We start from the raw sequence: 22,334 nt of genomic DNA on the forward strand, positions 1-22,334 counted from the left end.
TTTGTCCTGTACATTTTATTCTTTTTTCCATTTTATTCTGTAATACTACTCGCCACTTAGCAATTGTTGAAGTTGGCTTTAACAAGCCCAGATAGGTTCCCAATCTCATAACGAGCTACCAAGAAGCCATTTCAGGATATCAATCAAGTCAGAGTAGCTAGCTTGTCTATCTTAGCTGGCATGCTTGTTGACAAGGTTGGTAGGCTTTAGAAAAGCAATTACTAAATAAGATTCACATTCCTTTAATCTTGTACCCAGATTTGAGTATATTTAGTTTTGTTAAAATAACAACCACTGAGGATTGACTGCTCAAGAGGTATATGCATTGATATCCCTTTTTGGGGGGGGGGGGGGTTGACGTCAATTAAGCATAATGATTAGGGTTCTAGATTGCAGGAAAAAGACGTTTCAGCTGTTTGAAAAATGCTAAATTCGCCAACATCCAGACGGAGGACCTAGCCCACCTCAACCACCCGTAAGCCATGCGCCCTCAAATTTTGGGGGTGCATGATGCCCCTGAAAGGAAGAATTGTGGAAGCCTCAAGTGTGTGTCTAAGCATGAACGCGCTCAACCTATACTTCTACTTTCATTTCCTCACACACTTTTTTGTTGACGTGGGCCATAGAGGGTACGCGTTTCAGTTACACACATACCATTTAGCCAACAGTCTTAGCTAGTCCCAGTGCAACGCTGACAGTATATGGACTTCAACTAAAAATCTAAATGAAGCGAGAGGAAGAAGAGACTATGAAAAGGAAAGAAATTCCCGCAAACTTTAAAAACGTGGAACCGATAGGCAACGTAACTAAACTTTAAAAAACGTTTTAAGGCCTCCATAAGAAAGATACTTTAGAAATCATTTAAGGACATACCATTCTGTATACATAAAGGGTGGCAAAAAAAGAGCTGTCACGTTTAGAAAAGCGTTCTAACACATTTTAATATAGTACAAATCAGCTTCTAAATGGATTCGTGAAGCACCTACTGTATGTAGCCCTATAATGGGTTTATGAAGGCTTTGTTAAGCCTTCAAAATTGTTCATTTAAGGTGGGTCCAGAAACACTAAGAATGAACATGACATAAATGAAAGGGGTAATGGTGATTTTTTTAAAGGATTTTATTAGCCTGGTCCAGTTACCTGGGATAGATCTGTAATCATGAACAATTTTGCGAGAGGAACACAAATACTCTGCCCACATCGACACGGTGGTAACAGAGCAAAATAAAAAAAGACAACATACAGGACATGTCGGACATGACTTCTATGAAATGAACATCTGAATCACCACTTTAATGGAGAAAAAAATAAAATCATAATAATCATAATAGAATCTTGAAACTAAACATAAAATCCTTCTAATCTTTACCCAATAAACACACCTTGGGGTTACATGACTTACTGTCTACAGGAGAATTGCACAGAATCCAGTTATAGTTTGACTATCGCATACGTACTCTCCTTTACAAACGAACAGAAATACATATTACACCAACACAGTCACACACGTCCATTCATCTCACACTCCTTGCCATACACACTGAACATACAAACCCATTGTCAAGCTTTTTAGAGAGACCAAAAAAAAAATCTATCAGATCTCCATTTGAAATCTCAGTCAAAACGACAGGAACGTGATGTTGTTGTTGGGAGGCAGTTTGTGATGTGAAACGAGACAGGAGAGATGGCAGCTGATTGGCTGGCTGGCCTACATCAGCTGATATAGTGCTAAATGAAGAGAAGAGGAGATCAGAACCCATTAGTGCCTACAGGTTAGACCAGAAACACGGTTTGTGTTCCAAATGGTACCCTATGGGGTCATGGGGTCGAGGCTTACCCAAAACCCCAAATACTGCAGTACCACACCATACCCTGCAGCGGGACCGAATTAGGGCTGATACAGTCCTGATTATCCTTCATTCACAGGTAACGTGTGTCTGTGTATGTGTGTGATCTCAAATGACACAGCTTGTTCATTTTTTGTCCTTCTGGGTTTATTTCTCAGATGGTGGAGAGTTCGCTAAGTCTCTGTTGTCAGACAGTTTTTCTACTCATTCGCTCGCTCTTTCACTCACTGGCGCGCTCTTCTCTCAAACACACACACACCTTGCTAATGGTAAAGCAGCAGGCTAGCTTATTCATAGTTCAACTTGTTTGTACAAATCATTGTCAAAACTGAAAGTAAATTAGCAATAAACAGCATTCATATATATTAAACTGTCATTCATTTTCGTTTCTTTTTCTCTCCACACAATGTGAATCCTGGGTAATGCTAAACAGAGTATAAAGTCCTCCTTCATTTTTTCCCAGTTTCATTCATCAAGATAATAATGTACAATGGTATAACGCTATTTTCATTCCTCCTCTCGTACTGAAATAGGAAATAAAGCAAGTAAGGGGGGGGAATTAGTTGTCATTTCTGCTCGCGAAGGCCGAAGCGATTCACTCAGCACAACATGTCAAAAGTAGTGGTGTAAAAAAAAACATCCAGATGTCTACAGCTGAAGTAGAGTTGGAGCCGGGCGGAGTCCTTCATACCGCTCTGACTGACAGGCACGGCAGCCAGTCAAGAGTGCTAGAGCCCTCGGTGGACCCGCCCATTTACAGTACCTCCCAGTCCTCGACTGGTCAACGAAAAACGCACCCGGGGGAGCCGAGTGGTTCGGCTGCACCCTACATTCATGAGAGAGCAGTTTGCTAAGTCGGATTTCTTTCGGGGTGGGTTCTTCTGTCCCGTCTGCAGGGGGAGGCAGCAGACGGGAGGAGAAAGAGTCCTGGAATTAAAGAAGGTCAGATTAAAGAAAGAGAAAAGATAGAGTGAAAGAGGGAGATTGCAGGTCTGACGCCCATGTTCTATTCAGAGAGCTGCGGCAGTGTGTGCGAGATGTTCCCTCTCGCGCTCACCACCAAGTGCTTAAGGTCACAAAGGATGACTGTGGACGGGGTTAGTCAAGGGGAGGCAGTGGGAAAGCAGTAGGAGGCTGGGGGTAACAGGCCCAGTACGGTGGGAAGAAGCCCTGTTCATTCTTGTCCTATTACAACATTATTATTTTACAATCTAGGTAGATCAGGCTGGGGGGGGGGGCAATCAGAGGCCCCTACGGGGTGTAGTGTGTGACAGACAGGGCCCTATGAATGGCTTTAGTAGTAGTGATTATCTGTAGCTGGCCCCCTTGTCACATGACATGTACAAATGTCCCCCATACACAGAGCTGATGAGGGTCATATTCATTGGTGCACACCGTAGCAAAACATATTGCAACGAAAAACAAGCATTTCTTATTGGACACATTCAGGTAGTCCCTCCCTGTTTTGGTCCGTTTGCTTCCTAGTTAATACGACCCAGGTTGGTCTTAAAGGGGCAGAGACCATCCGATTGGACAGGCTTAAAGGGGCAGGCGGTTTTATACATGTCTGACACCAGTGTCATTTATTCCTTTCAGATCCCTCCGGCGGTCTACCTGACCAGCCTACTGAACCAAAGCAGTCCCCAAATCAACAGCCAACACTGGACCAAAACAATATAAGAGAAAGGAGGGGGGAAGAGGGGGTGGGGGGGGTGACTGGGGGAAGAGGAGGGGCCCCTGATTTACATATGTCCACCTCCTTCCTCCCCCCGCCCATCACCTCCTCCATCATTGAGACGTTCTCGTTATTATTTGGGGGTGCCCAGCTTCTTGGGGGTGCCCGGGCGCTTGCTCTGCCACAGGTGCCCGGGGATGGTGAAGGCATCGACGCTCATGGACATGGTCTTGGACGGGATGGTGGTGAACTGTTTGCGGTCCGAACTATATTTGTAGATGGACTCCACCATGGCGGGGCTGATGACGCGAGGCCCGATGCCCGTTAGGCGCACCATCTCCTCGGTCTCTGGGTTCATGGTGTAGACGGCCCGGAACTGACAGCTGGAGTCGCGGAAGAGGATGAGGAAGTGGTTGGCCTGGCACTTCTCCATCTCCTGAACCATAGAAGGAGAGGGGGAGATAAAGCAATGTTAAAAACGCTTTAACAATGACACAATTCAATACGAATCCACATTAGAAAGAGTGAGAGAGATTTGCCAATGTAAACATATGTTTCCCATGCCAAATAAGAATTTAATTGAGAGAAAGAGAGAGTCCCCTAAGCAAGCTAGTCCGGGGGCTCTGTTTGCAAACACACCCACAGAGCCCCAGGACAACAACACAATTAGACACAACCAAATCATGAGAAAACAAAAATACACTTTTTGACACTTTGGAAAGAATTAACCAAAAAACAGAGCAAACTACAATGCCATTTGGCCCTAACCAGAGAGTACACAGTGGCAGAGCACCTGACCACTGTAAATTACCCCAAATTAAGGAAATCTTTGAATATGTACAGACTCAGTGAGCATAGCCTTGCAATTGAGAAAGGTCGCCGTAGGCAGACCTGGCTCTCAAGAGAAGACAGGCTATGTGCACAGTGCCTACAAAATGAGGTGGAAACTGAGCTGCACTTCCTATCCTCCTGCCCAATGTATGACCATATTAGAGACGCATATTTCCCTCAGATTATACACACAAAGAATTTGAAAACAAATCCAATTTTGATAAACTCCCATATCTACTGGGTGAAATACCACAGTGTGCCATCACAGCAGCAAGATTTGTGACCTGTTGCCACAAGAAAACGGCAACCGGTGAAGAACAAACACCATTGTAAATACAACCCATATTGATGTTTATTTATTTTCCCTTTTGTACTTTAACTATTTGCACATCGTTACAACACTGTATATAAACACACTACGAAATGACTTTATTCTTTTGGAACTTGCGTGAGTGTAATATTTACTGTTCACCTTTTGTTTATCCATTTCACTTGCTTTGGCAATGTAAACATATGTTTCCCATCCAATAAAGCCCTTTGAACTGAACAGCGAGAGAGGAGGTGAACGGGATATAAACAGTGGCAGCGTGGAGGCTTCAACCAGGTAGACTGACAGCTAATCCAGCCAATCCAGCGGAGGATAGCAAGGTTGTTGATTTTAAGGGCTCAAATGGCACCCCTATTCCCTTTGTAGTGCCCTATAGACCCTGGTCAAAAGTAGTGCACTATAATGGAATATGGTGGTGCGATTTGAGATGCACGTATTTATTTAAAAGGATCTATGTGGAGTTGTTGATTTATAGAGTTCTGACCTCTACAATCTTGTTTTTCTGCGGTTCGTTGACCTTGCCAGCAAGGCAGCAGCGGGAGATGGCGTTGTGGATGATGAACTTGTTGGACTTGAAGCTGGGCTCCTTGTACAGCTTGGGCCCTGGAAGGCAACACAAATATCACAAACACAAATCAACCACAAAAACAACACATCTACACAAATCAACAAAATCAATACAAATAGCATGTCATAGATCAAAGAACAAGCACGTTCCATATGAGCTTTCTGTTAATATGTGATGGATTAGTTCAAACAGATACAGTTAAAGTCGGAAGTTTACATACACCTTAGCCAAATACATTTAAACTCGGTTTCACACAATTCCTGACATTTAATCACAGTAAAAATTCCCTGTCTTAGGTCAGTTAGGATCACCACTTTATTTTAAGAATGTGAAATGTCAGAATAATAGAAGAGAGAATGATTTATTTCTTTCATCACATTTCCAATGGGTAAGAAGTTTACATACACTCAATTAGTGTTTGGTAGCATTGCCTTTAAAATTGTTTAACTTGGGTCAAACCATTCGAGTTGCCTTCCACAACCTTCCCACAATAAGTTGGGCGAATGTTGGCCCATTCCTCCTGACAGAGCTGGTGTAACTGAGTCAGGTTTGTAGGCCTCCTTGCTCACACACGCTTTTTCAGTTCTGCCCACAGATTTTCTGTAGGATTGAGGTCCGGGCTTTGTGATGGCCACTCCAATACCTTGACTTTGTTGTCCTTAAGCCGTTTTGCCAGAACTTTGGAAGTATGCTTGGGGTCGTTGTTCATTTGGAAGACCCACTTGCGACCAAGCTTCAACTTTCTGACTGATGTCTTGAGATGTTGCTTCAATATATCCACATAATTTTCCTGCTCACGATGCCAACTATTTTGTGAAGTGCACCAGTCCCTCCTGCAGCAATGCAACCCCACAACATGATGCTGCCACCGCCGTGCTTCACTGTTGGGATGGTTTTCTTCGGCTTGCAAGCCTCCACCTTTTTCTTCCAAACATAACAATGGCCAATATGGCCAAACAGTTCTATTTTTGTTTCATCAGACCAGAGGACATTTCTCCAAAAGTACGATCTTTGTTCCCATGTGCAGTTGCAAACCGTAGTCTGGCTTTTTTATGCCGGTTTTGGAGCAGCGGCTTCTTCCTAGCTGAGCAACCTTTCAGGTTGTGTCGATATGGGACTCGTTTTACTGTGGATATAGATACTTTTGAACCTGTTTCCTCCAGCATCTTCACAAGGTCCTTTGCTGTTGTTCTGGGATTGATTTGTACTTTTTGCACCAAAGTACGTTCATCTCTAGGAGACAGAACGCTTCTCCTTCCTGAGCGGTATGACGGCTGCGTGGTCCCATGGTGTTTATACTTGCACAGATGAACGTGGTACCTTCAGGTGTTTGGAAATTGCTCCCAAGGATGAACCAGACTTGTGGAGGTCTACGATTTATTTCTGAGGTCTTGGCTGATTTCTTTTGATTTTCCCATGATGTCAAGCAAGGAGGCACTGAGTTTGAAGGTAGGCCTAGAAATACATCCACAGGTACACCTCCAATTGACTCAAATGATGTCAATTAGCCAATCAGAAGCTTCTAAAGCCATTACATAATTTTCTGGAATTTTCCAAGCTGTTTAAAGGCACAGTCAACTTAGTGTATGCAAACTTCAGACCCACTGGAATTGGTATACAGTGAATTATTTTTTTTTACATTTACATTTTAGTCATTTAGCAGACCCTCTTATCCAGAGCGACTTACAGTAGTGAATGCATACATTTCATACATTTAAAAAAATCAATAAAAATCGTTCTGGTCCCCCGTGGGAATCGAACCCACAACCCTGGCGTTGCAAACACCATGCTCTACCAACTGAGCCACATGGGACCTCATATAAGTTCAATAATTGTTGTTGGAAAAATGACTTGTGTCATTCACAAAGTAGATGTCCAAACCGACTTGCCAAAACTATAGTTTGTTAACAAGAAATTTGTGGAGTGGTTGTAAAACGAGTTTTAATGACTCCAACCTAAGTGTATGTAAACTTCCGACTTCAAATGTACTTATGATGACATCGTATTCTCAGTATAGGCTCTGTTCCTATATCCATACTAGCATTCCACTCATGATAAAGTTCTCTCTTGTAAACATAAACGGTAGCGTCGATCTGTCATGATACAAAGGGATGCGTGAAATAACGAGCAGCATTAGTTCCGGTACTTTGGACAAATCCCGATTTTGCAGGTCTTAGCATCTTTCAAAATTCGGACGGGGAGGGGGCACTCAGCCCGTAACTTGCAAAGAGAGAGCTCTTCATTGCGGTTCTCTTTCCTCTCTCTTCTCGTATGGACCTAGAACTTAATCGAGCATCTGGCCAATTACACGAGACTTCAGTACTGGGTTAAGTAAGATTATTGATGAATGCTAGTGTGGATATTGTTGGAACAGGAATATTGGAAGAGGGAACTAGAGATTATGTCACAGTCATGGACCCCCGAGTGATGGTTAACAGTGAGCTGTAACGTAAGGTTAAAGGTTAACGTACCGGTGTACTCTGGGATGGAGGCGGGAGACGAGGCCGTGGAGGCGTTCTCCCAGTCCTTCTCTCCGTTCTGATTGGCCATTCGTCCCGGTGACATCAGCCTTGAGGGGGAGTGAGATCGGCTGTAGGGAGGACATTTGTTGTGAAGCATAACAAAACAATCTACATACCGGTACATAAACAGACAGACATTGAATCACACATTTGTGTTAAAAATAGGCCAATAATGAAGACAGGAGAGTCAGGCAGCTACAGATCAGCTACAAATACAACTAGTTATGGTTAACCATAGCTACATGTGCGGTGGAAATACAGCTTGTTCCAGTTACCATAGCTACCTGTGCGGTAAAATACAGCTTGTGATGGTTGACAGTTAGTTACCTGGGAGATTTCCTGACGGTCAGTGTCCCGCTGTTGCCAGTGTCGTTAGCCATTGATGACAGGTTCATGGTAGAGTGGGAATAGACCTTGTTGAGTTTGGAGCCTAGTGTGAGTGAGTGAGACAAACACAGAGAAAACCCCATTAAATGTGACATCGCAGTCTTCTGAGATGCGCAGCACGACTGCAAACAACAAAAACAACAGGGAACGCCCCCATACTGACTCAGCGATGGGAGAGGAGTTTATATTTACCCATGAATCCCTTGGCGGGGCTGCGGGAAAGCACCGAGTCGTCCCGGAACATGGTCTTGGGTCTCTGCTTCTTCACGCCGCGCACCGTGGTGGGCTTCTGCCGCAACACCTTGTCCAGATCCTCCATGATCTTCAGCTGCTGCCTCCGCTCGTACTCCTGCCTGGTGAAGGTGTCTCTCCGCTGGCTCGTGCTCTCCGATGGGGGAGTACCTGGGGTCCGGTCCTCACCACTGCCACCACACTTGTCTCCCCAGCCCTCTATGTTAAACCACTCAGGTCGGCTACAGGTATAGAGAGAGGGGAGGAGAACCAATGAATTAATCAAATCAATGAATTATTGAAATAAAATAAAATCACATTATGAATACAGCAACATTTGTCAAAGTGCTTGGCAGTAACCCGGACGAGAAACATAAGCAGCGCCATCAGGTGGATTTAGAGAGTCGACTGTTGGACAACGCAGTACTGTAAGTGGCTTGAAAACGCAACACACATCGCATGCTCTTTCTCTCGCTTCTCCTCCTGCTCCAGTCTGCGTCTCTTCATCTCCTCCGCCCTCTTCCGCTGTTTCTCCATCAGGGCTGCTTTCCTCTGGGCCATCTCGTCCTCCGGCCGCACCTTGTCATCCTGATGGCGGACACACACAGACACAGGATTAGTCAGGCTTGAACACATACACAGGCAAACAGACACAGACGGACACGCACACAGTCCGACTAACCTTAAAGAAGAAGCCGACCCCTCCCTTCATCTCGGGTTCGGTCACGTCGCTCATGGAGTCGTCCATGACACTCAGGTCATCCTCGTCCGCGTCCCCGCACAAGGCCGAGAGAGAAATCTCGATCAGGCTGCTGCGCTTGCCATTAAACACCCCCGCAGCCGGAACGTCACTCTCAAACGAGCACTCAGAGGGAGCCCCTGAGCTCCCTCCACCCCCATGTTCCTTTCTCCCCGAGGCCTGAGATGTGGCGGTATCCAGGTCGATGCTGAAGATGCTCTGGTCCTCGTTCGAGCCGGTGTCCGACATGTTGTCATCCAGGGCCAGCGACAGGGCCCGGGGGGTGGGGGTTGGTGTTGGGGTGGAGGCAGGGCTGGGGGCAGAGCTGATGTTGAAGGTGGAGGAGTTCTGGTCCCGGCACTGCCAGGGGGAGGCGCGGCGCAGGTGGGGGATAGTGTCCACATTCTGTGGGGGGGTGAGGACGCGCGACAGGCCCGGCACTTTGAGGTCCTGGGGGCGGGCGTGGTGGTAGTGGGTGGCCTGGTGCTTGGGGCTCTTGGGAGGCACCGACTGGGCCCGGCGCTGGACCTGGGGCGACTTGGATGTTCTGCCGGGACTGGCTGCGTTGCGGCGGGACGACGAGGGGGAAGAGGAGGCGGAGGCGAGGTCGCGGGGGGTGGACGCGCGGGACATGCGGGCCGGGGGAGGGGCCTGGGATTTGAGACTGGGCGGGATCACCCAGGACTTGTTTCCGGCGGGAGCGACGGGCTTCTTCCTGATGAGTTGGTTCTGTTGTTCGGAGAGGCGCTGCATGTCGCTCTGCAGGGAGCTTAGCGCCGCATTCAGCTTTGAGACAGCATTGTTGTAGTCCCCCAAAGGCGCTGGCTGACGTGCTACCACCCCGGCCTGCTCTCCTCCTGGCCCTGCCGGCCCTGCCGCCCCTGCACCCTTCTCCCTTCTGGGTAAGGAGGCCTGCTTGTTGTCCAGGTGTGATGAAGGTTTAATGTTCCCCTCCTGCTCCAGTGAGAGGCGCCGTTCCTCCTGCTGCTCCTCGTCCTCCATGCGAGCCAGCCTTTCCTCTAGCGTCAGCCCCCTGAGGTCCTCCTCTGTGGAGGAGGCGCTGACCTGGCCCTCCTCCTCCTCCGCTCTCTCCCCCACTCCCTGCTCTTTCTTCAGCTGCAGAAAGGCGCTCTTGCCCAGTCTCTGGCGGTGCTTGGCGAAAATGGCCTCAATACGTTTCTTCTGGGCCTCGATGGCCTTCCTCTTCTCGTCCAGCCGGGCTCCCAGCTCGGACATCTCGGTGGTCAATCCAGGACTCTTACTGGGGCTCTCCTCTGTCGACTTCTGGGGCTGGGCCACCCAGCTGGTCATCGGAGCTGTCGCTGCCGGGGCGACCGGTTCACTGCTGCTGGCGCCGCCGCTTTTAGGCGATTCGCCCACTGTCGACGGTTTCTTCTTGCGCTCAGCGAAGCTGGTCATCCTCACGCCACTGTCCGGCGCGTCCCCTCCCCCTCCACAGCTTCTGGCGTGGACAGCAGGGGTGGACTGGGCATTGGGGAGGAGAAGGAGGTCCTCAGAGGCGTCAGAGTCCACGCTCCCATCCCTCAGCACCGAGTCGTCGTCCCGTGAGCCCTCCGAGGTGTGTCGGGTACGGGAGGAGGGGGTGGAGGAGGGCTGCTCCCTCGGTGCCTGCGTCTTGCCCCCCATGGGGGTGTGGGGGTAGTACATCATCCCAGAGTGAGACGGGGCGGAGCAGCTGAGGGGTATGGGGCTAGGCGGGTGGGAGGTGTGAGCGGCGCGGCCGTTGCGTCTGGCGCTGGCCGGGTCGTCGGGAGAGTGCAGGAAGAATCCGTCGGCCGCCCCGTCAGGGTGGAGCCGGGGCTCCATCTTGTCCTCGTTGTGGATGATCTGCAGGGCCTCCTCGATGGTGGGCAGCTCCCCGTCCCCCTCTCCGTCTCCCAGGCTGTTCTCCTTCAGCAGCACGGGCACCACGGAGGAGCTCTGGGTGGCCCAGGAACCTCTGTGGGAGCCGGGGGGGGGCGGGGGGCTTGCTGAGCAGGTGACTAAGGTCCTCTGGGGGGGTGTAGGGCACGCGGGTTATGGTCAGGCCGGGGGCCACATTATCAGAGCTGACCGAGCGGGTGATGGCGCCGCCCATCACAACGTCCACGTCGCTGTCCAGGCCAAAGGGAATGCTAAAGGAAACGGCCGAGGACAGGGGGCGACTGGACGGAGAGAGACGGGAAGAGAGAGAGTTTACTTCCTGAAATGACTTCATTGAAATAGAATTGACCCCAACCCTTTGTACTGAGATACAACTGAAATATGGAGCTAACAGAGAGAGAGAGAGCGAGAGAGAGAGAGAATTGACAGAGAGAGACAATGAGATGGGGCCTACCTGAAAGGCTTCTTGGTCCATGTTCTCCCAGCTCTCTCTACATGAGACATGGAGGCAGACTGAGTCAGAGACGCTGCACACATTCACACACAGTCGTCAACACAGACACACACAGACACCACCAAGACACACAAGCACTAGTCAGGGCATGCAAAGATAAACACACACAAAAAAAAGGCAGAAAACCTTCACATGGACCCACTGATAAACAAACGCAGACAACACGGTTATAAAAGACTCACCAGAGTGCGACCTTAAGTACCTGTTCTCCCTCAAATACCTTGAGGAGCGTTTGATTGAGCATGCCTGCCTGCGGTCGCAGATGAATGGGATTTGCACTTTCGGGATTATTCCATTGCTTTCATTGGGCCAGGCAGGCAGTCCGTTGTATTGTATTATACGTATTGTGTTGTTTGATTGTAAATAAAACAAATACTACTTGAACCCGGATGTTCTGCAGAGGACAGAAGTGTGACGGACCTAAATTATGGGATGGGCGTTGCCCTGCTCTTACCTGGCGCAGGCCCTGGCGACACTGGTGAGGAGATGGGCAGGAATGGCTTCTTGAAGATGGAAGGAGAGCCGCTGAAACACGGACAAAAATTGGTTTCAAGATCAAGTGTCAAGATGAAGTTTCAAGTTGATTTGCCATCGGTAATAAATACATTGGAAATCTACTCACTCACTCGAGCTCTCACAATAAACTTTCACTCTAAAGATATCATTCCTGAGACAGATTACTACTGATATAGAAATAAAAAAGTTATGTTAGTGATTATGACTGTGCGAGAGCTGCTGTACCTGTTATTGCTCAAACTGGTTGGCTTGAGCGTTCTAGAAGCATCTGGAGTAAAACAAACAGTCTCATTAGTCAAATATCGACACTGCCACTTAGGCCTACGCGGGAATCACACACAAGACAAAAGTAGAAGGGCTGATTTAGGATCAGTTTAGCCTTTTAGATCACAATTATTTTGGACAGGGAGGACCTGATCCGAGAACAGCACTCCTACTCAGAGTCGCTTTATGAATATAGGCCCTGGGGTGTATTCAGTGAGGCGAAACGCTCCGAATATTGCAGATAGAAAAATGTAACAACTAGAGCTGACATAATTCCCTACTCTACCGGACAGACCACCACATCTGTTCTAGAGGATTCACATTTCTATGTGAACGTTTTGTAACATTGCATCCTCCTGAACAGGGCCCAGCCCAACACTTACCAGTGGTGTTCAGTGGCTGAACAAACTCCGGCCTCCGTACCTCGAACCAACCCAGCAGCTCTGCTAGGAAACTCATCATGTTGACCTGAACATACCAGAGAAACAGTTTACAGGACCGCTGTAACTCCGTTTCGATCTCCGTAACAATTCATTCCTGGATATCAATAAAGTTAAATGCTGTAATAGTTTTATTGCATGTATGGCATCCAGCGACAGTTGGCCAAACACACTCTGTATAAGACAGTCTTTTATTTTTATTTAACCTTTATTTAACAAGGCAAGTCAGTTAAGAACAAATTCTTATTCACAATGACGGCCTACCTGGGAACAGCGGGTTAACTGCCTTGTTCAGGGGCAGAACGACAGAACGACAGTCAGCTCGGGGATTCGATCTAGCAACCTTTCGGTTACTGGCCCAACGTTCTAACCACTAGGCAACCTGCCGCCCCAGTCTAGGCAGACATATATTTAGCCACACATTTCTAAATACGCGGCTCCGAGGGCAAGACAATGTGTAGATCAGAGCTCTTCAAACCTGTTTCTGGAGCGCTACCATCCTGTAGGTTTGTACTCCAACCCTAGTCTAGCGAGCCTAATAATAAGCTAAATTAATTCTGGTTAGTTACAACTGGGGTTGGAGCAAAGTCCTACAGGGCTATATGGGCCCACAGTGAGGAGGGGGTACCTGGAGCTCCTGTGGGGTGTAGAGCAGGTCCTCCAACACCAGGGGGCAGCAGCTCTTCAGACAGCTGTCACAGAACTCTCGGATCAGCTGCAGGTTGTACAGGCTGTCTTCCACCGCCATGGACTCCTTCATACACACATCTGAAGGAGAAAACGAGGATCACTTTATTGTCCGACTATACGCGGAGGACCGACGGAAATTAGACTTTGCGCTTTATCCCAACCCCTCTGAAAAGTCACACGTACAGTCCGGAGAGGCTAGAGCACAGGGAAGCCATATTGCAACCCCCATTTAACACAGGAACGGTACAATGAGCAGGTAGTCAGGCCATGGAGTCTAAACATCTAACACAGGACAATGAGCACATAGTACAGTATGTGTAATGATACACTGCACACAGTAGGTTACTGTATTAAAGGTAGAGTGGTTTAAATCTAGATGGAACCTATGACATAGTAAGCTAGGCTTTTTAATCAAACCCCCAGACATGTACTATATGGTATTGGACAACTATACGCAAGTCCTGTGTTTAACTTTTGTATTTGCATATCAAATACTATCATGTTAACTGGTATCATGTGGTTTTATGCATGTATGCATGTACCCTCTAGCTGCAACAGGCCGGGGCAGTAGTAGTGTACAACAGCAGCGATGGCGCAACCATTGGAGAGGTCTTTGACTTCAGTGACCACCGGAAATGTAGGCTTCTGTTTGGACAGCGTCTTGTCCTTTCTGTAGCGGATCTTAGATGGGGTGAGAGAGAGAGAGACGTCATTGAGTGAGTACGGGAGATGTCCAGGCTTTACAGTTCAATGCGAGTTCCAAGGCCAATGTTCTTCAAAAAACACAGGTGGACATACAGCAAACAGTACATACACACATACACCCATCAGGCTCGCGGATAACGTGACCAACAACATGCTCCTAGAGGAGAGAGAGAATAAAGGGGTGGAAGCGGAGAGAGAACAGATAACATGCCATGGAAGTGGAGAAGAGAAAGGTGCAGCCAACCAGGCAGCAGAAGCCATGGGGGGGGGGGGGGGGGGGGGGGGGGGGGGAGGAATGGCTTGCGTCCCAATTGGCACCCTACTCCCTATATAGTGCACTACTATTGACTATATAGTGCAGTAGTCTTGACTAGGGCTCTGTTCAAAGGGAATAGGGTGGCATTTTGGACGTAACCATAGAAAGAGTCCAGAGACAGCGAGGGCTTTGTCAGCGGAAAGTAGGCCAGGAGAGGGAGTCTCGTCAGAGGGAGATATTTAACCCAACCTGACGCAGGTAAAGTATTCAGGTTGAGACTATTCAGGTTGAGATGAACTATGACTGAACTGAACACAGTCAGCACAGTGTCAACACCATCAGCCAGACTGTAATACCCGGGGTCTGTTCAGGAGAGTGTAATGTTACACAGCAGTCCCAATCAGATAGAAACGTATCGTGTAAAACAGCTACGACTATCAGCCATGTTAGAATGGTTGCATTGGCCCTGTTCATAACGTTTCACCTCACATAAAAGGCCTACACCACAAGCTCATTACTTCTTACTCTATGGGCCCTGGCTAAAAGTAATCCAACAAATAGGGAATAGGGTGCCATTTGGGACTCAAAACAATGACTGGCTAGAAACTAAAAAACACCCCCTCACACATGGTCCTTTTTAAGACGGAGCCGACCAGACGGACTGGTTTCTAGCAGGAACGGGTTCATTTCCAGAGCCCTGAGTGGATCACATGTGATTTATGTCCAACAACAACAACACCCTGCCCATCCCTGTGACATCAGCCCAAGGAAATGTACAGCGGATAGGCCCAGTGCAGAGCGCTGGAGCAGTACGCCTGCATGCTCATATTGTACCAATAGGGGGGGGAGGGGGGGCAGGGAGAGAAAAACAGAACAGACCTCTATTCGAAAAGCTAATAAGAGCGAGAATACGAAGATGGAGAGAAAGATAAGGAAGGAATGATGCAACAGAGGAGGAGGAGAAGAAAGAGGAGGAACTTACAGGGACAAGTTTCCAGTACCAGCGAGTGGGACACTGTCAGATAGGAGGAAAGAGGGAAGGAAAGGAGGACAGAGAAAGAAAGGAAAGCGGGGAAGGAGGAGAGGATACTGTCTGTATTAAGGCTACTTTAGTAGGATAGTTAAGAGGAAAAAGACAGTTTTGAAGAGGATATATATATATATATATATATATAAATAGCCTAAAAATTATACAACCAGTAAGCATTATGTTGAGATACTGGTAACTGCCAAAATAAAGGAAACACTTGAGTAAACGAGTGATACGAGAGCAGGTGCTTCCACACAGGTGTGGTTCCTGAGTTAATTAAGCCATTAAAACATCCCATCGTGCTTAGGGTCATGGAGAAAAATGCCCAGTTGCCCATTATTTTGGCTATCACGGCTAGAAGACATCTCAGTGACTTTGAAAGCGGGGTCTCAAAAGGAGAACAGGGGGTTTAAAGGGTTGTGTCTGTCTCAGTCACCAGATCCCGACCCAGTTGAACACTTATGGGAGATTCTGGAGCGGTGCCTGAGGCAACGTTTTCCGCCACCATCAACGAAACACCAAATGATGGAATTTCTCGTGGAAGAAGTCTCGCATCCCTCCAAACTTCTAGGATCTATGCCGAGGGCGCATTGAAGCCGTTTTAGCGGCTCGAGGTTTCCATTATTTTGGTAGTTACCTGCACAAGCACCAGATCACTAGGGAGATTGCATGTAAAGTGTGTCGGTAGGAGACTATAAACTGTCACGATCAAGTAGAAATATCTTACATGCACACACTGTATAAAACATGCTTGTTCACAGGAAATGTTTACGTCCGAGTGTTTTAATAGTATGTCGTCCATGAGATGAATATACATGTATTACACAGCGTGTTGTGTAATGTGATTGCTGTTGACATAAATACCGCATGCATCCTCAATGGCACCATATTCCATAAATGGTGGACTCCTTTTGACCAGGGCCCATAGGGCTCTATACAGATGCACTATATAAGGAATAGAATGCTATTTTGGACACAGTCCCTGTGTAGTACAGGTGTGGTGTAATACTTACTGAAGGCTGGACAGGCTGTGGCTCTGTGCTGTCCTGAGACGGGTCACCCAGTGCACCCTCTGTTTGCTCTCTCAGCCTCTGATTCAACTGGGGGAATGGTGGAAAGCCCCATGTTATAAGTCTGTATATTTTGCACTCCGATATAAATTGGGTTATGAAATCATGACTCAGCAACACGAGAGAGAGAGAGAGAGAGACAGAGAGAAAGAGACAGAGAGTCCTCCCTGTCCTTGTCCTCACCCCATTCACCCAGTGGAGCAGGGTGTTCTCCCAGCTGGCTTCTCCCACTCCGCCCAGAAGCTCCTCCCCTGTCGCCGCACCGGACATCCTCACTGCGCTCACCGTCTCCATGGCGCCCACCGACATCAGGGCATCCATCACCGCCAGGTGGGCACTCTGCACCAATCACAGCAAAGAGAATAGGGAACTGTCAGCATTGGAACAGTCAGGGAAGGTAGCTGCGGGATTGGCTGTCCACCCACCAAACCCAGACGACATTTAATACAGCATCCATCAATTATGGCTAATGCAATAACGGTGGGTAGCAGCACTAACATTCAGGCTGTGTCCCAAACGGCACCCTATTCCCAATATCGTGCACTACGTTTGACCAGAGCCCATAGGGTTGAATCAAAGGCCCTGTCCAATGTAGTGCACTATTTAGGGAAGCGGGTGCCATAAGGGCCACAACCTCAGACTGCTCTGAAAGAGCATGGTCCATGTTAATGTGGCAGAGCGAGATGAGATCACACCAGGCTGCAGTATGTATGGCAGGTTCTCAGGTCAATACCACATCCAGCCACTAGGGGACTCCACGAACCACAGCTCTGAGTCAGCAGAAAGCATGGCGGTGACCACACCAGAGAGAAGAGAGAGAGAGAGAGAGCAAAGAGAGAGAGAGAGCCTGTCTGAGTGAACTTTGGAACATCTGTGCTGTCACAATAACAGCCCTTTTTACTCTGTGTACTCCCTCTCTGCCCCTTCACGGTCTACTCTCTCTCTTTCCTCCTCCTCGTCACTCCCTCTTCTCCCTTCTAATCATTGTGTGTGTGTGTGCGGTTTCTCCCTCCTCTCTGCTAGGAGATATGGCAGCATGACTCATGGACGACCGGTTACAGGACAACGTTGTGTGCAGGGCCTCTCGGGCCGCGCAGGATACAGTTTGGTTCTGTACAGCGTTGTTCTGCAATCAACTCGCTAGGGATGGCTCAGTGAGAGAGCAGCACAAACCCCAGGAATCCTGTGGCGCAGTGCACACACACACACACACTAGAATGTGCGTAAAACCACACACACAAAACCCCTTCTTTCCCACCAACACAACCATAAAACATACAGGATCAATTTACACCACATAAAAAGGGCACAACAATAGCTTCCCCCGTCACATCCCAAACTGAAACTGGCGTATTTCCAGCCAACCCCCAATGCAGGGCCCATTGCTTCCGTTTCTCTCCTTGCCCAAACTCACGACGGTGCCTTACTCCAAGCTAGTTAGAGCCCCAGTACCTTTTCTCATAGCCAAACCTATTAGTGCCTTTAGTTCTCATGGCCAAACCCATTACATTGTGCTCTCATGGCCCAAGCCCATTAAAACACACCAACAACATGATCAGCTCACTCAGGGGTGAGCTCCTTAGCTCCCATAAGAGGGTTAGCTCGTTAACGGTCTACTGCCGCTTCCCTCCGTGCTTACCATGGGGCTAGGTCAGGGATGGGCAACTGATGGGGTTGGGCCCCCAAAAAAACAGAACTCATCATGAGGGGCCTGCGAAGACAAGAACAGCCTTTGACCCAGTTAGTACAGTCAAAGATTTGTATACCTAAACCAAGATAGATGACAGACTGTCGTTTCCAATGGGAACAAATGAGTCATAGTTGCCAGAACAAGCAAGGAGGTGGGCAGAGCAAAGCACGAGCTAGCGGGATCCTATTGGTGTTTTCTAGCGTGCGTCTGCATATTTCCGTTAGGGAACGCCTACTCTGTGAAGTGCACGTGAGCAATAACTCAATTCGCTTTTGCACTCCTAAACAACGCGATTTTTAAAAAACTTTTGCAAAGGGTAAAGTCTACAAAACTTAGTCCACTCTGGACATAACAGATTCTAGGTTTGGGAACATAAAACTGTATTGAAATCAAATGTTTCAGCGATAGAAAATGTGCAGAATGTCACCCAAAATCCATCTCGTTTCATTTTCTCTCACTGCCGGCCAGTGGGTTTCCTCTCACTACTATTTGTGGCAGTGAGTGGAAACGCTAAGGGGATGCTTCACATTTATACATCCAGTGAAATATCTTTCTCATTGTTCTATCTGTGGTAAAGTCTAGAACTGTTCATAGAAACACAATGCTCTGACCTAATCAAATCAGGACCAGTGAAGGAGAGTGCAAGTTAGAGAGTCTGGAGGGTTGGATTTAGATAAGTGCGCTTAGGGTTATCGGTAGGTCTCAAGGACAGATATAGACAGACAGAAAAACAGACAGCAGGGCAGACAGAGACAGACACAGAAAGAAACAGATAGCTCAGTGTGCGGACAGCCAGGCAGGCAAGCAGTGTTAGTCAAGCCTGGAAAGCACAGCATTTAGTCAAATCAAATACAATTTTATTTGTCACATGTGCCGAATACAACAGGTGTACACCTTACAGTGAAATGCTTACTTACAAGCTCTTAACCGACAATGCAGTTAAGAATAACACCCCCCCAAAATAAAAATAACATAATTAAAGAGAAGCAGTAAAGTAACAATAGCGAGGCTATATACAGGGGTACCGGTTAGTCGAGATAATATGTACATGTAGGTAGAGTTATTAAAGTAACTATGCATAGAAAATAAACAGAGTTGCAGCAGTGTAAAATAGGAGGGGGGGGGGGACAATGCAAATGGTCTGTTTATAAGCCTTTGGGACCTAGACTTGGCACACTAATACCGCTTGCCATGCAGTAGCAGAGAGAATAGTCTATGACTAGGGTGGCTGGAGTCTGACAATTTTTAGGGCCTTCCTGACACCGCCTGGTATAGAGGTCCTGGATGGCAGGAAGCTTGGCCCCAGTGATGTACTGGGCCATACCCACTACCCTCTTTAGTGCCTTGCGGTCGGAGGCCGAGCAGTTGCCATACCAGGCAGTGATGCAACCAGTCAGGATGCTCTCGATGGTGCAGCTGTATCTGAGGACCCATGCCAATTCTTTTCAGTCTCCTGAGGGGGAATAGATTTTGTCGTGCACTCTTCACAACTGTCATGGTATGCTTAGACCAGCTCTTAACCTGTTCCACTACAGCCCCGTCAATGAGAATGGGGAAGTGCTCGATCCTCCTTTTCCTGTAGTCCACAATCATCTCCTTTGTCTTGATCACGTTGAGGGGGAGGTTGTTGTCCTGGCACCACACGGCCAGGTCTCTGACCTCCCTATAGGCTGTCTCGTCATTGTCGGTGATCAGGCCTACCACTGTTGTGTCATCGGCAAACTTAATGATAGTGTTAGAGTCGTGCCTGGCCGTGCAGTCATACAGGCTCAGTCAAGGACAGGTTAAAAATGTCAGTGAGGACACTTGCCAGTTGGTCAGCGCGTGCTTGGAGTACACGTCCTGATAATCCGTCTAGGTCCTGCGGCCTTGTGAATGTTGACCTGTTTAAAGCTCTTACTCACATTGGCTATGGAGAGCGTGATCACACAGTCGTCCCGAAAAGCTGATGCTCTCATGCATGCCTCAGTGTTACTTGCCTCAGATCGAGCATAGAAGTAATTTAGCTCGTCTGGTAGGTTCGTGTCACTGGGAAGCTCGCGGCTGTGCTTCCCTTTGTAGTCTGTAATAGTTTGCAAGCCCTGCCACATCCGATGAGCCCGGGGCCGGGGTAGTACGATTCAATCCTAGTCTGGTATTGATGCTTTGCCTGTTTGATGGTTTGTCGGAGGGCATAGTGGGATTTCTTATAAGCTTCCGGGTTAGAGTCCCGCTCCTTGAAAGCGGCAGCTCTACCCTTTAGCTCAGTGCGGATGTTTCCTGTAATCCATGGCTTCTGGTTGGGGTATGTACGTACAGTCACTGTGGGGTCAACGTCATCGATGCACTTATTGATGAAGCCAGTGACTGATGTGGTGTACTCCTCAATGCAATCGGGAGAATCTGGGAACATATTCCAGTCTGTGCTAGCAAAACAGTCCTGTACAGTTGAAGTCGGAAGTTTACATACAATTAGGTTGGAGACATTAAAACTAGTTTTTCAACCACTCCACAAATTTCTTGTTAACAAACTATAGTTTTGGCAAGTCGGTTAGGACATCTACTTTGTACATGACACAAGTCATTTAGTGTATGTAAACTTCTGACCCAATGGAATTGTGATACAGTGAATTATAAGTTAAACAATCTGTCTGTAAACAATTGTTGGAAAAATTACTTGTGTCATGCACAAAGCAGATGTCCTAACCGACTTGCCAAAAACTATTGTTTATTAACAAGAAATTTGTGGAGTGGTTGAAAAACAAGTTTTAAATGACTCCAACTTAAGTGTATGTAAACTTCTGACTTCAACTGTATGCGAGGTGAAAATGATGAATCAGGCACCTTATCGAGCGCAACAGCTCATGGTCCTCCTGGAATTATTTTTTTTATTTAACTAGGCAAGTCAGTTAAGAACTGATTCTTATTTACAATGACGGCCTAGGAACAGTGGGTTAACTGCCTTGTTCAGGGGCAGCTCGGGGATTCGATCTAGCAACCTTTCGGTTGCTGGCCCAACGCTCTAACCACTAGGCTACCTGCCGCCCTATCGGAAGTTATTTTGACTCAATGGAGGAACTAAGTCAGAGAAATTCTGATGGATGTCTTACTCGAGCTGTGTATGCAACTGGTTCACCTCTGATACTCACAGGCAATGTGTATTGGAAGATATTTCTGAATGTTCTTTGGCCAGCATACATCCCTCCAACCAGACATGCTTTATCTACTCATTTGCTGGATGCAGAGTTTAGCAGAGTTCAAGTGAAGGTCAAGCAAATCATAGAGAAAGCAGACTGTATTGCAATCATCTCTGATGGGTGGTCAAACGTTCGTGGGTAAGGAATAATGAACTACAGCTCCACCCCTCGACCAGTATTCTACAAGAGCACAGACACAAGGGACATCAGACACACCGGTCTCTACATTGCAGATGAGCTGAAGGCAGTCATCAATGATCTTGTACCACAGAAGGTATTTGCACTGGTGACAGACAATGCTGAGAACATGAAAGCTGCTTGGCCTAAAGTGGAGGTGTCCTACCCTCACATAACACCCATTGGCTGTGCTGCTCATGCATTGAATCTGCTCCTCGAGGACTTCATGGCACTAAAGACAATGGATACACTCTACAAGAGAGCCAAGGAAATGGTTAGGTATGTGAAGGGTCATTAAGTTATAGCAGCAATCTACCTCATCAAGTGAAAGTGAGAAGAATAAGAGCACCACATTGAAGCTGCCCAGCAACACCCGTTGGGGTGGTGTTGTCATCATGCGACAGTCTCCTGGAGGGGAAGGAGTCTCTCCAAATGGTCATATCACAGTCTGCCGATATGGACAGCCCCATCAAGAGGATCTTCCTGGATGATGTATTTTGGGAGAGTGTGGTAAGCAGCCTGAAACACCTTAAACCTATAGCAGTAGCCATTGCACGGATTGAGGGAGACAATACCATCCTGTCTGATGTTCAGACTCTGCTTGCAGATGTAATAGAAGAAATCCGTACTGCCCTGCCCATTTCATTTTTTTTACCTTTATTTATACAGGTTTGTCTCATTGAGATAACATCTATTTTCCAAGAGAGACCTGGTCCAATAGCAGCAGGGGGAACAACGTTTCAGACAAAACAACTTACATACACTAACACAACATTAAACAAAACTATAAACGC

At 47.5% G+C, this 22,334-nt stretch overlaps 1 protein-coding gene and 1 long non-coding RNA gene across 2 annotated transcripts in view; both read right to left on the minus strand.

Moving 5' to 3' along the window:
- Positions 1 to 1,101: 1,101 nt before the first annotated feature.
- Positions 1,102 to 22,334, minus strand: part of LOC115170657 (calmodulin-regulated spectrin-associated protein 3) — a 55,559-nt gene continuing 34,326 nt past the window's right edge. The window contains exons 3-18 of the mRNA XM_029726901.1: positions 16,681 to 16,836; positions 16,441 to 16,527; positions 15,380 to 15,412; positions 13,979 to 14,117; positions 13,375 to 13,514; positions 12,593 to 12,774; positions 11,981 to 12,051; positions 11,467 to 11,539; positions 11,203 to 11,293; positions 9,072 to 11,141; positions 8,844 to 8,977; positions 8,351 to 8,631; positions 8,099 to 8,201; positions 7,721 to 7,839; positions 5,166 to 5,284; positions 1,102 to 3,958 (exon numbers count right to left, since the gene is read on the minus strand). Coding sequence (XP_029582761.1) covers positions 3,656 to 3,958; positions 5,166 to 5,284; positions 7,721 to 7,839; positions 8,099 to 8,201; positions 8,351 to 8,631; positions 8,844 to 8,977; positions 9,072 to 11,141; positions 11,203 to 11,293; positions 11,467 to 11,539; positions 11,981 to 12,051; positions 12,593 to 12,774; positions 13,375 to 13,514; positions 13,979 to 14,117; positions 15,380 to 15,412; positions 16,441 to 16,527; positions 16,681 to 16,836 — 4,101 coding nt within the window. The 3' untranslated portion in view covers positions 1,102 to 3,655. The remainder of the gene's footprint in view (positions 3,959 to 5,165; positions 5,285 to 7,720; positions 7,840 to 8,098; positions 8,202 to 8,350; positions 8,632 to 8,843; positions 8,978 to 9,071; positions 11,142 to 11,202; positions 11,294 to 11,466; positions 11,540 to 11,980; positions 12,052 to 12,592; positions 12,775 to 13,374; positions 13,515 to 13,978; positions 14,118 to 15,379; positions 15,413 to 16,440; positions 16,528 to 16,680; positions 16,837 to 22,334) is intronic.
- LOC115170882 (uncharacterized) lies at positions 11,197 to 12,376 on the minus strand. The gene is made up of 4 exons (XR_003871105.1): positions 12,268 to 12,376; positions 11,981 to 12,051; positions 11,467 to 11,503; positions 11,197 to 11,293 (listed from the first exon to the last, which is right to left on the minus strand). It is a non-coding gene; the product is annotated as an uncharacterized LOC115170882 (long non-coding RNA).

This window comes from Salmo trutta, chromosome 32, assembly GCF_901001165.1.
Source record: "Salmo trutta chromosome 32, fSalTru1.1, whole genome shotgun sequence".
NCBI classification, from domain to species: Eukaryota; Metazoa; Chordata; class Actinopteri; order Salmoniformes; family Salmonidae; genus Salmo; species Salmo trutta.